The sequence below is a fragment of the Euprymna scolopes genome, chromosome 45 (genome assembly GCF_053919585.1).
Source record: "Euprymna scolopes isolate OS-2025 chromosome 45, ASM5391958v1, whole genome shotgun sequence".
NCBI lineage: Eukaryota > Metazoa > Mollusca > Cephalopoda > Sepiida > Sepiolidae > Euprymna > Euprymna scolopes.
The window spans coordinates 59,120,923-59,135,751 of NC_136526.1; the positions used below are offsets into that span (position 1 = coordinate 59,120,923).

Consider the following 14,829-nt stretch of genomic DNA (forward strand, 5'->3'; position numbering starts at 1 on the left):
GCTCTTTCATGCTAGCCTTCGTAAGGTTTACCAATTTATTTGGTATCCCTACCCATGTATATTGCGATAACGCAAAATCTTTTGTTGCGTCCTGAAATATTGTTATCGAACGTGCTCGAATCGGACAAGCTGAAGGAACAATTTAAATCCATTCACATCGTCCATCGAACAATTGCTCTTTACTCTGCCTGGCAGTGGGAGCCTGGGAGAGACTACTTAAAACTGTCAAGCAATGTTTAAGGAAACTATTGGGCAGAAGAAAGTTGGATTATTTTGAATTTCTGACTGCACTTTCTGATGTGGAAAAGGCAATAAATGACAGACCCCTCACTTATATTGCTTCTGCCGACAAAGACTTTAGTATTTTAACGCCAAATCATTTTCTTTAAACAGGCTATCAACCGCGTTTGCTTATTAATAATTATGATTCTGAATTATGTCCTGATACCTCCCCCCAAATAGAAGTGCCTTATTACATTGCCTCGAAAAATTAAATCGTATCTGGCATAATGATTACCTCTTGTCATTAAGAGAAGTCGATGCCAAAATTGGGAGCAATTGTGCGCCAAAGTTATCTGTTGGAGAGATAGTACTTATTAAGACTCCCAACAAAACCAGACAATTTTGGAATCTTGGTGAAATAATTAAATTAATTACTGGAAGCGACAATAACGTTCATTCCGCGATTGTTCTTAAGGATGGGTGCGAACAGGTCCATTCCTTAAAAAAGTCTTGTGCCCTTGAAAATTAAGGGTAATGATGATATTGTATCAACTGAGTTTATAGAAGAAGGAGGTCCCTTTTTCTGTCCAACCTGTTCTGTTCCTAATGATGGAACATCACCAATGGTGTGCTGCGATTTCTGCGACAGCTGGTACCATTTCAGCTGCATGGGAGTTAATCAGCAAGATGCCTTAGGGTAGTGGCTTTGTTCTAATTGTAAGATGAAGCTCCTCAGGTAAATCTATATAGTGGAAATTAGCTAATGTCTGGATAATGTCTGGGAATTTTGAAGTTTAAACTGAAAATTGATAGCAGACAGTGATACGGATATATTAATATTAAAAAAGTTTAACTGAACTAAAATTATAATTATTGAAACTCAGTTTGACTTGTCAACAAACATATTAAGGTTAATAAATTTAACTGAATTAAAACATATTGAAATTATAAATTTGTCTGAGTTAAAATTTATGTTTATTGGATTAACTTGCTATTTGCGTTTATCAGACATTTTTATTAATTAACTTGTATTGGGGAAAAAGTAATGATTATCCATTACTTTTTACTTTGCTACAATTAATTTTTAATAGAAATTAATTTTGTTTCAATTTTTGTTCTAATAAAAAAACACAAAATGTTTTTTTTAACATAGTTATAAAAATTAGAGTGTTTAAACAATTTCGTTTTGTTTTATTTTGGATTTTGGAGCAATTATTCAGACTCAAAAAGTGATAATCTCATTACGTAAATTTTGGAATCTTTCATCTTCATCCCATGACTGACTGACACCATACATAGATTTCTGTATTTTCTTTAATAATAAAAAAAATGCTGTCATAAGTGCCAACCTGAACAAGCACATTTTATATAAAAATGCATTAATATTGAATTAATTTTATATAAAATGCATTAATATTAAATTAATTTTATATCAAAATGCATTCATATTGAATTAATCTTATATAAAATGCATTAATATTGAATAAATTTTATATAAAATGCATTAATATTGAATTAATTTTATATCAAAATGCATTAATATTGAATTAATTTTATATCAAAATGCATTAATATTGAATTAATCTTATATAAAATGCATTAATATTGAATTAATTTTATATAAAAATGCATTAATATTGAATTAATTTTATATCAAAATGCATTAATATTGAATTAATTTTATATAAAATGCATTGATATTGAATTAATTTTATATAAAATGCATTAATATTGAATTAACTTTATATAAAAATGCATTAATATCGAATTCATTTTATATAAAAATGCATTAATATTGAATTAATTTTATATAAAATGCATTAATATTGAATTAATTTTATATAATTATGCACTAATATTGAATTAATTTTATATAAAATGCATTAATATTGAATAAATTTTATATAAAATGCATTAATATTGAATTAATTTTATATAAAAATGCATTAATATTGAATTAATTTTATATAAAATGCATTAATATTGAATTAATTTTATATAAAATGCATTACTATTGAATTAATTTTATATAAAAATGCATTAATATTGAATTAATTTTATATAAAATGCATTACTATTGAATTAATTTTATATAAAATGCATTAATATTGAATTAATTTTATATAAAATGCATTAATATTGAATTAATTTTATATCAAAATGCATTAATATTGAATTAATTTTATATAAAATGCATTAATATTGAATTAATTTTATATAAAATGCATTACTATTGAATTAATTTTATATAAAAATGCATTAATATTGAATTAATTTTATATAAAATGCATTAATATTGAATTAATTTTATATAAAATGCATTAATATAGAATTAATTTTATATAAAATGCATTAATATTAAATTAATTTTATATAAAATGCATTAATATTGAATTAATTTTATATAAAATGCATTAATATTGAATTAATTTTATATAAAAATGCATTAATATTGAATTAATTTTATATAAAATGCATTAATATTGAATTAATTTTATATCAAAATGCATTAATATTGAATTAATTTTATATAAAATGCATTAATATTGAATTAATTTTATATAAAATGCATTACTATTGAATTAATTTTATATAAAAATGCATTAATATTGAATTAATTTTATATAAAATGCATTAATATTGAATTAATTTTATATAAGAATGCATTAATATTGAATTAAATTTATATAAAATGCATTAATATTGAATTAATTTTATATAAAATGCATTAATATTGAATTAATTTTATATAAAATGCATTAATATTGAATTAAATTTATATAAAATGCATTAATATTAAATTAATTTTATATAAAATGCATTAATATTGAATTAATTTTATATAAAATGCATTAATATTGAATTAATTTTATATCAAAATGCATTAATATTGAATTAAATTTATATAAAATGCATTAATATTGAACATTTCAACATTGCTTTTAAAGAGTTTTTTTAAGCGCCGTCATTTTTCTTTTTTCAGAGTTATAAAAAATTAAAATTACGATTTTCGTTCATTTCGTGCACAATGGATGAATGAAAAAAAAAGTCGGTATTCTTCTAAAATCTTGGTTGACCAGATGTGAAATTTAAAAAAATCTTACAAAATAAAAGAGCGATAATCAAGGGAGGTAATTTTATTAAAGAAAAAAGTGGTTTTCAATTTGGTTGATATGACGTGATTTGCTTGAAAGATCTGGTTAACCCAAAAGTTAATTTATGATCTAAATACAGAAAAAGAAATTGATCTAAATATCGAAAATGAATTTCTTTCTTTAAACCAAAAACAACGTTGGAAAGAAAAAAAATCTGGACAAAATAGTAAGTAATTTTGTAGCTTTTACGATATTATTTGTCATGTAACAAGAATTGATCACAAATTTATCGAAAAAAAAATCACATTATTTGGAATTTGAATATTTTATTTTATAATCTTAAAATGACCTTCTATTGTTTAAATGGGGTTTAGACATTTTTTACGGAGTTCAGATTAAAACACACTTGAAAAAAATCTAGAATATGGATAAACAAAAGCGTCGGTATTCTTTTGTTATGGCTTGTCTATTGCTGCTATTAAACACTTTTTTTTCGATTGTATGGTGGACCAGTAGTGTAATAAATTCAGATTTGTTAAAAACCTGATTTTTAATTCTATTAAAATTTTAAGCTTTATTTTTGAAATCTATCAATATTTATTTTCAATTAAACCCCATTTTATCTCACCAATTTCTGACTTTTTTTTTAATTAATTTTTATATTGTTTATATTTAGATGAGTGCGAGTGCATAGAACCCTAACAATCACTAACAACTTTTATATATTTTTTTATAAATAACAATATTTTATAAATGAAATAATAATTAACATTTGGTAAACCAGAAGAACACCCGACTCAAATTCCACATTAATCGGTGTTTTAAAAGATTTACTTCCTGATAATAAATACTTCCTGTTTTTGGTCCATTATGTTGTGTTTTGTCAACTTTTTTGTATTTTTATTTATAATTTATTTCTTAAATTTTTAAGTGAAAGTACAGTATAGTTAACAACCCCCCACCTCGTCCTATCAAGAATGGTTTTCTAAATAATCTACTGCAGTTACTGACTATGCTGAAATATTGGTGCTATTATTTTGGAAGCTATTATTAGCGAGGCTTTGTTAACTTTTCCGCTCTTTCACCTAAAAAGTTAAAAGATAAATTTGTGAAATTGAAACTTTTGCTGGGAGTCATATTACGAACACCATTTACTGAAAATATGAATCCTTTTTCTGTTTGGCCTCAAAACTTCTTTTATTTATATGGTCAATTAAAAAAAAAATTATATGGTCAATCAAAAAGTTATTTATATGGTCAATCAAAAATGTTATTTATGTGGTCAATCAAAAAGTTATTTATATGGTCAATCAAAACGTTATTAATAAATGTTTATCGAGTTAAGTTTTTTTTTAATAACGTTTTGATTAATTTTTCTTTTAAATTGATTGATCCAACACACCCTTGCTCCCCCCCCCATCTCAAATATAAGGAGAATATTTGTGAAAAATTAAACATTTCTACTGTCGGTTAATATTGGTGTGTTACTTACGGAAAAATGATAAATTAAACTGCAGAAGCAACTGTTAAAAACTATACAAGTTCTATAACTGATTACAACCCTAAAGAAAAAGTACGAAAAGCATAAAATATGTATTTGTAAACCGTTTGTGAAAACTTAATTGTTTAGATCAATTAAAAACATTAAATCTGTGTAACAACACAAGAAAATGAGCCGCATTTTTTCTTTTTTAAAAAATATTCTTATTTTAAATGTCCGCTAAAGATTCCTCCATGCTGTTATAAGTCACATTACTACACACGTGCAAACACATCATGTAAGAAAACACTACTGTACTCTTGCCATCAAGAGCAAGAAAAAACTGGTTTTTATCTGACGTGTGTCAGTTCATACACTGTTGCACTCCTTGTAGCAGATAATCAAAATGAGACATTGAGTGATGCTATTGTAAAGATCTGTTTGACCATCATACCTATAAATCGTTCGTCTGTGCTCATAAAGATAATAAGGATACATTTTGCCTCCAGTTTCAAATCTCTTAACAATAATGGCTTCCTGTGTAACCATTATATTTTGATAGAACCAGGTAGCTTTCAAAGCCATAACTCCAATCCTCTCATTGAAAAAGCCGTCCAAAATGTTTAATTTTATCTAGTTCATATAAAAGTAAATGCTGAACACATTGTGTTACCCCACACTTATCTAACAAAAAAATGATTAATATGAACGGTGTTCAGTTTTATTCCACGCAAAATGATTGGATCAACATTCGACAGTTTAACTTCAATTTAAAGATGATAGCGACTAGGCCTTGCATAATAAGTTTGTCATTCTAGAAACAATTAGTAGCAAGGCCACTGTTGAAAGTCTGACAAATCTCATCTTATGAGGATCTCCCTTTAATTGTAAATATCCCACAATTCCTTTTTCTTTGTTTCTCTAAGATGTTTTCTTCTCTCGATCCACCCATGTGTGTTATTTTTCCTCTTTAGAATTTCTGCTCGTTTATAAATCCTTTGACTCATGATACAACTTTCAAACATGTTGTGCCCCCAGCAGCAGAGAAAGTAACAACCGCTGGAGCAGATTATTATTTGACAGAGATGAAGCAAAATACGAAATTTGGGAAGTAAAATTCCTAGTTCATCTACATTCGCTTGACAAAAAAAACGCCATTTTAAGCATAAACACTGTTGGAGACAGACACGATAATGAGAGAAATGAAGAAGCCTATGCAGAACTCGTACAGTTGCTAAGCGACAAAAGCCTATCCCTAATAATGAGAGAGGCTGCAGATAACAGAAGAAAAGCCCTCAGAATATTACATGAAATGAAAGTCGGGTAATTTCTCTATGCAACTAACTGATATCTCTCAAAAAGAAAGGATTACCCAGCCAGTTCGACCTTTTTTCTATTTATATAATTCACAGTAACGAAGAACTATCATTCCCAGAATTTAAAATTGAACTTGACAGGTTCGAAGAGATGTTTAAACACAAAGAGCAGTCGAGTAGTAACGACATCATGAAACTGACTTCTTTTTTTTTTCAAGAACTACTATAAGAAACAATAGCGATACCGAATGAGACACCTCGTGTTTCACATGTGGTGAGAAGGAACATATATCCAAAGACTCTCCCAACAACGACAACAAATAAAAAACTTGGTGGCGAGAATATAAAGTTTGTGCTAGTGTTACAATCTAAGATAAAAAAAAATCTTAATGGAATCATTTATGTATATCTTTATATGAAGAATGAAAACGCGATTTTGCTAGAATACAAATATTAATTATGTGGTGTTTGTGGTTGTATAAATGTCAAAGAATGTAACAATTAAGTATTAACGAAAATACATAAATTCTCTGGTAAACAGCTTTTCATTACCCGGAAGTGACGTCATAGACGGAAGTAACGTTATGGAATAGTTTCTTATTCCTTGTAATAGGAGTGCATCCCCAACAAATGACAATATTCATAGCAATTAGAATTGTTTGAATGATTGAAGTTTTTGCATACACATTGCAATAAAGAGATTGCATGTTAACAGCAAGTTTTGCTTATGACGTTGCAGATTTTACAGTAATACAATATTGAACATGAGTTGAGATGTTGTGTTTCTGTCAAGCAAGAAAATCATTTGATAAAGTTCTGCTGATTGTACGGTTTTTAGTATTAAGCTGTGTAATACTCACTACATAGTATCAGAAGATTTTATTTCTTGTCTTGATTTAATGCATATCAGCTATTATGTAAATTTGTATAATTTTATTTTTATTCACAGGTAAGAGTTACAGTGGCCAATCTATATGATTAAGTTGAAAAATATTTTATTATTTCTTGATTTTATTTAATGAAAGTAAATCACTTGATGAAGATTTGATGATTATAATTTTTTGATTATTAAACGTTTAATAATTACTAAATAGTATCAGAACATTTTAGTTTTTTACTTGATTTAAAGCATATCAGTTATTTTTAAAATAACATTTGTATAATTTTACTTTTTTGACAGGTAAAATTAACAGTGGAGAAAAAACTTACATTAAAAATATTTAATTCTTCTGAACTGAGTTGATCATTTCTTTTTCATTAAAGAATATTCATGAATCAACTTGAAGAAATGAAACACAAACTGAAGAACATATGTTGAAGTAAACATAATTATAGAAAATTAACTTGTCATAAAATTTGTTGCATTTTATTTACAAAAACGTTTGACAACGTTGAAAACAAATGCTATTACTGTGACATTCTTAGTTTTACATTTTCAAGTTTAGTGTGTGATAAATTCTTTTAGCAAATTCTATTTTTGCCTTCAAACAGTTTTGCATAAAACACTGGAGAGAAACTTATTCTTGTAAAGCTTAAAATTTTCACTGTTCATCGCGGTTTTAACAAAGTTTAACCAAATATAAACAAAAAGTTCACGATTATAAATTATAAATCGCAAAATATTAAATTTAAACGAAAGAGAAACAGCTGTTGAGAAATGTGTTAAATTTTTTCAGTATTTCTCTTACAAAAACTACTGAAAAAAAAGTGCGAAAAGGCATCTTAAAACAATTCTAAAGCAATAAAGAAACCTTATTCTTGCAAAGTGTGTGGCAAAGCATTTTAAAAAATATAGACCACATGCAGATGGAAGGGAAATATTATTTTGTAAAGTTTGTGGTTCAATATTTTTAACTCATCGTTTGAAAGCCACTTGGCAAAACACACGGGACATAAACTTCATTTAATATAGTGTACTTTATGGCATCTTTAAATAATTATGTAGTAAGGCACACACGAGAACAGACACAGAAGATAAATATTATTCTTGTAAAGTGTGTGGCATAACATTTACAAGCAAATCTCATGCTATGACACACATGCAAAGAACACACACTGGAGAGAAACCTTTTTGTGTAAAGTTTGTGATAAAGATTTACAACTAATACTGGAGTAAAATCACACATGAGAACACACATTGGAGAGAGGGGGAAAACTTGAATGCCTAATAGACACTGGCCTCTCTGTACGGGGGTTTGTCAAGAAACTCTGGCATGAGGATACTTTTACCATAGAAGTAAACCCTGACCAAATATTCAAAATCACATTTTGTATTTGCAGGCAAATAAGATCTCCTCACTATGACTAACCCACATTAGCTTTTACGAGGAAAGATGCACCTTCTCCAAGTGATGTTACCTCAAGTAACAGCACGAAACTTGATACTCCACCAGACTAGGTAAATTCTTGTCCTGGAATTCAGTAAGACTAAGAGACCAAAATAAAAGATATAATACAATATATGAAAATGGTTAATTAGGGAGAGGAAAATTATGTTCTCAACTTCTTTATTAACTTAGTGTTTGAGAAGTAAATAACTTAAGTTGAACATCCGAATATCTATGTATCTCATATAGACTCCAAGTGAAGTGTGTGGTAAAGCATTTAATCACAAATCTAGTGTTACAATACGCATGCTAAAACACACATTGGAGAGAAATCTTCTCCCTGTAAAATGCATAAAAAAACATTTGTAACCAATGCCGAGGAAACATCACACACGAGAACACACACGAAAGACAAACGTTTTTCTTGTGAAGTGTGTGGAAAAACATTTAAAACAAAACCTGATGCTACGATACATATGCGAAGAACACACACTGGAGAGAAACCTTTTTCGTGTAAATGTTGTGATAAAGCATTTCCAACCAATGCTGAGTTAAAATTACACGTTAGAACACACACTGGAGAAAAACCTTATGCATGTAAAGTGTGTGGAAAAGCATTTACAACAAATACTGGGATAAAATCACACATGAGAACACACACTGGAGAGAAACCATTTTCTTGTCAAGTGTGTGGTAAAGCATTTGCTACATCATCTACTGCTATAAGACACATGCGAAGAATACACACAGGAGAGAAACGTTTTTCTTGTAAAACGTGTGGTAAAACATTTGTAACCAATGCTGAGGTCACATCACACATGCGAACACACACTAAAGAGAATCGTTATTTATGTGAAGTGTGTGACGAAGCGTTGACAACTAGTACTGAGTTAAAATCACACATGAGAACACACACTGGAAACAAACCTTATTCATGTAAAGTTTGTGGTAAAGCATTTACTACATCATCTAATGCTATGAAACACATGCGAAGAATACACATTGGAGACAAACGTTTTAATTGTGAAGTGTGTGGTAAAACATTTGTAACCAATGCTGAGGTAACATCACACATGCGAACACACACAACAGAGAAACCTTATTCATGTGAAGTGTGTAACAAAGCTTTTAACCACAAATCTAATGTTACAATACACATGCTAAAAACACACATTGGAGAGAAATCTTCTCCCTGTAAAATGCATGAAAAAACATTTGTAACCAATGCTGAGGAAACGTCACAAACGAGAACATACAGGAAAGACCAACGTTTTTCTTGTGAAGTGTGTGGAAAAACATTTACAAACAAATCTGATGCTACAATACATATGCGAAGAACACACACTGGAGAGAAACCTTTTTCATGTAAATGTTGTGATAAAGCATTTCCAACCAATGCTGAGTTAAAATCACACGTTAGAACACATACTGGAGAAAAACCTTATGCATGCAAAGTGTGTGGAAAAGCATTTACACACCAATCGGTTGTTGCAATACATATTCGAAGAGAACACACTGGGGAGAAACCTTTTTCTTGTAATGGGTGTAATAAAATGTTCACAACAAGTACTCATTCAAAAATCCACATGAAAACCCACACTGGAGAAAAACCTTATGCATGTGACGCGTGTGGCAAAGCGTTTGCTTCTATTACCATGTTAAAATCACACATGAGAACACACACTGGAGAGAAACCATATTTTTGTCAAGTGTGTGGTAAAGCATTTGCTACATCATCTACTGCTATAAGGCACATGCGAAGAATACACACAGGAGAGAAACGTTTTTCTTGTAAAACGTGTGGTAAAACATTTGTAACCAATGCTGAGGTAACATCACACATGCGAACACACACTAAAGGGAACCCTTATTCTTGTGAAGAATGTGGAAAAACATTTACAAAACAATCTCTTGCTGTGAAACACATGCGAAGAATACATAGCGGCGAGTAATTTTTATTTCTTGTAAAATGTGTGATAAATTATTAGTAAATAATGTTAACTTAAAAGTGCATGTAAGAACACACACGGGCGTCATACTGGAGAATACTTCTTCAGTATATCATGAACCAGCAACACATATTTAAAGAATGAACGCAAAAAGGAAAAATGATAGAATCAAGATAAGAGTGCATGGAAGTTAACCAGGAGTATATAGACAGGGATGCTTCACTCCAATACCTCAAGAGTGGAAGACTACTGTATGATGAGGAAAGACCCATTGTAGCTGGTCAAGATCAGAGCTTACTCACAAATGGATTTTAAAAATGGCTGACATACAGGAAAATAATCAGTGAAGATTCTACCTGTCATCGATTAAGAGCCTATCTGAGTATGTCTATCTTATTGGCATTTGACCTTTACACTGTCTCCACCAATAAAGTATGTAAATACCTTCACTGAAAAATATATGGAGAGATACAGCTTGGCGGACTGTCAAACGTCAGGGATCATGAAACATTACCCATAACATCAAACAGAAAAGTAACAGTGTTCTATAAAAAAGACATACATTCAGATACAAAAAAGACAAAAATATCTATTCTGACATTGTAATGTGGAACAAGCCCGAAAGAACAGCACTTATTATCAATCTCACTATCCCAAATGATTATGGCTTTAATAGAGCTGAACGGGGAAAGACAAAAAATATTAAGACCTAAATAATAATTTAAAAACGACATAATCTTTTAAAGAAATCAACATTACACCAGTTCTGACAGAAGCAACTGGTCGATTGAAAAAATCTAAATACTTGGAAACAATCCCTGGAAAACGAAGATGGCATGAAATACAGATTGTAGCCATGAGGATCACAACTAAAATTCTATAAATAAAACAAGATATGAATTAAAATTCTAATAAAATCAAGTCTTATCTCGAGGACTGAACCCCTTGATCTCTTAAAACTAACCAAAATAAATAAAAAAGTGAGAAAAAATTATTTATTAGAAATATGTAAAAAAAACAATCAGACAAAATCTCATGTTGATAATTTTTTTTATATGTTTGATAAATCATCTGTAACAAATATTGACCTTAAAATATACATGTGAACACATTGGATAAAAACGTATTTTTATAAAGTGTTTGATAAAACGTAACCAACACTGTGATATATCATTTACAACTCATAAGATAACAGTATGTGAAGTGCGTGCAAATGCATTTACATTACAATCTGATGCTATGAAACACATGCTAAGAACACACTGTGATAAAGCATTTGCAACTCCTGGAGAAAAAGCTTTTTCAGGTAAAGTGTGGGAAATACATAATTCTTGTGAAGTGTGTGTCAATACGTTTACAAATCAATCTGATGCGGAAACACATTTTCTTCAAGTTGTATTATCTTAAGTATCACTATGAAAGAGGCCACTCCACCAGCCAAGATAGAAATTCTTGTCCTGGAATCCAGTAAGATAAATAGAGTACAGTTAATGTATACTATAACACATTTAAATGTTTAATTGAGGAAAGAAAAATTATTTTAATAACTTTTACGAAGAAGTGAAATAGCAGTTTACTGGAATATTAACACCAGGAAACGTGCATTTTTATTTGTGATGAGAGCTGTTGTGTGGTAAAGCAATTACATTTTAATTTTTAATTGTTAAATATATAAGAACAGTTAACACTAACACTATTAACTACGTGACAAAGGGATGATATTACCAAATACCAGAGTTTCATGTATGACATTAAAAGAAACTAGAATTTTAAGATCTTTATCACAAAGTTCGTGGTAAGACGTCATCATCTTTTCCAACTATTCTTCAGCTAATTTACATTGAGAATAAACACCGGAAAGAAACTTTTTCTTTAGGCGTGTCTGAAATAGCATATGTATATCATTCAGGTTAAAAAAAACCCAGAACACATACGGAGAAAAATCTTCATAATAAATAAGAAGTTACCCCAAAAATGACAATAAACAGAATTTAAAAAAAAGACACATAGGAATGTCTCTATGATCATATGGGGGAAAGTCTTCATAAGCAATAAGAAGTTACTCTAGAAGACATACGGGAAAAAGTCTTATGCAAACAAATGATGATCCAATGCAGCAAGTAAAATATATAACTAAAATAGATTCATGGCAACACCCTGATCCTATTGCAGGTCGTGTATATCCATTATGTAATTGCTTCAGTCTGGCTTATACCACCTTCATCGAAATAGCTACTAAGCCTCTCCTACTTCAACTTTACACTATTTTCCCTCTAACTAAGATTTCCCATATGCCATTTTCCTGATTGCCAATTGTTAGATGTCACATTTCTTATTCGTTATTTTACGCACCCCCTTTCCTTTTCTGACAGGAAGCATTAGGTTTTGAAATATCTATTAATCTTGGTGCAAAATTAATGCCGTTTTCTGACAGAGGTTGAACGTAAAAATCGACATTATTTTTGCACCAACATAATATGTATAAAAAAGCATTTATACCCAACCCTATTTACCTTTGATTATTATTAAATCTATATTCACTAGCATATTTGTGCTGTCAGTTTTTCTTTGTGTGTCTAAGCTCCATCTCATATGTTGAGCTTTTTATTAGCATGAGAAATCTGTTTAATGAATTTTCCGATTTTTATTTGATCCCCTCATACATAAAATAAAATAAAAGGATATGAGACATAGAATATATTATTTCATGCATCTTTATAAAATTTTATTTTATATTTTATAGAATAAATGATTTTATTTAACTCTCATCAATTGTTACTTATATAATTTCATGTAATTGCATTAAATTCTATGTTTTCATATAAAAGTTGTCTAGAGAATACAACAATTTCTTAATCTTAAGTGGGAGAGCTGAATGTGAAACAGCAAACATAATACATAACAGTTTAAAGATAAACATAACCCAAGCTTAGTCTAATCTTTGCATGATTCTAACTCTACTAGCTCTCCTCATTTGAAAAAGCCCGAGAGGATTGAAATAAAATTATAATGTAATTAGTCCGTTTGTGGTTAGTTTTTTCTTTTGTCTCATCTATCTATATATCTATCTATCTATCCATGTACACAAATTTCATCTAACGATCTGCATGTTCATATAAAATAATTTTATTTTGTTATTGAAAATATTACAACACTTCTCGTCAATAATAATAATGTCAATCGAATAACTTATGAATCTTGCAAAATATGAGGTTTTGATCAAAAGTGTAAAAGAAGGTTGAAATAAATTTGTAATGTAATTAGTTTGTTTTTGTTTTGTTTTTTCTTTTGTCTCATCCATCTCTATCTGCGTGTGTGTGTGTATATATATATATATATATGTGTGTGTGTGTGTGTGTGTGTGATCGACAGCTTGTCATGAAACGGCAATGCAAGACAGCGATAGAAAGGGCACATATAAACACACAACTTTCATATAACCATCTCCATGTACTTATAAAATAATTTTACTCTGTTATTGAAAATATTACAAAACTTCTCATCAATAATGACAATGTCAATCCAATAACTTATGAATCTCGCAAAATATGAGGTTTTAATCAAAAGTGTAAAAACTAACAAATCTGAAGTCCAAGTTAATATTCCTAGCTATTTTACTAGCGTCTAAACTGCATCACTTTATTCCCTGGGTTTTTGAGCCTGCAATTCTTCCCTAAAAACTGGTACCTTTTTTAATGTAAATGCAACAACTACAATGCTATCTGTCTTATTAACATATCTGCTAAAATATAAAATTTTATTCTGTGATGATCGCAATCAGAACGTAACTCTAAACCATTGTGCTTGAGGTCTTGGCTCCAATAATGAAATATTTATAACAAAAAAACTTGATGCTTTTGATATAGCACAGTCATCGTTTTCACGGATTTTACTGCTGGATGCTTAAACTTTTCAATCTTAAAACATACAACTTCCAACTAATGTGACAAGTAGAAAAATCCAACTCCCACATTGTAGAGATCCTAAATAATACGTTTGTTCAATAGAATCATGTTTTTGCAAGTTGTCTGTGTGTGTATGTCCAGTATAAAGTAAAAACTACACAAAGCACACCAACAAAGCAGGTATATTCTTATTCAGTGCTGAAACTTTGTGTGTGATTGTCAATACTTTGAGTATGAATTCTGAAACAACTAAACCGAGTTTTTTTTTCAAAATTTTCAACAAATGTAATGTTTATATCTGGGAGTGATCTGGGAGTGATCTTAGATAGGTTTTGAATCAGAATGCCGCCCGTGAGTATCAAGAATTGATAATCTAAAAAGTCCAATTAAAGAAGAAACAGATCTTGACCAAACTTCACATCCTTAATATCTTGTGATGTTTTTAGTAGCGGGGTTTTAAGGTTTTATTTTAACTGAATCAAATTGAAAACCGTTTTTTTTTTTCATTTCCATTCATGGATTTTGGTGGCCGTTA

The 14,829-nt window shown here is 29.3% G+C and overlaps 1 protein-coding gene across 1 annotated transcript; it reads left to right on the forward strand.

The window, feature by feature from the left end:
* Positions 1-3,388: 3,388 nt before the first annotated feature.
* On the forward strand, positions 3,389-12,937 carry LOC145269747 (uncharacterized). The gene is made up of 2 exons (XM_080125475.1): positions 3,389-3,543; positions 7,294-12,937. Exon 2 carries the CDS (start codon positions 8,788-8,790, stop codon positions 10,390-10,392), a length of 1,605 nt encoding a protein of 534 aa, XP_079981601.1. The 5' UTR covers positions 3,389-3,543; positions 7,294-8,787; the 3' UTR covers positions 10,393-12,937.
* Positions 12,938-14,829: the final 1,892 nt, after the last annotated feature.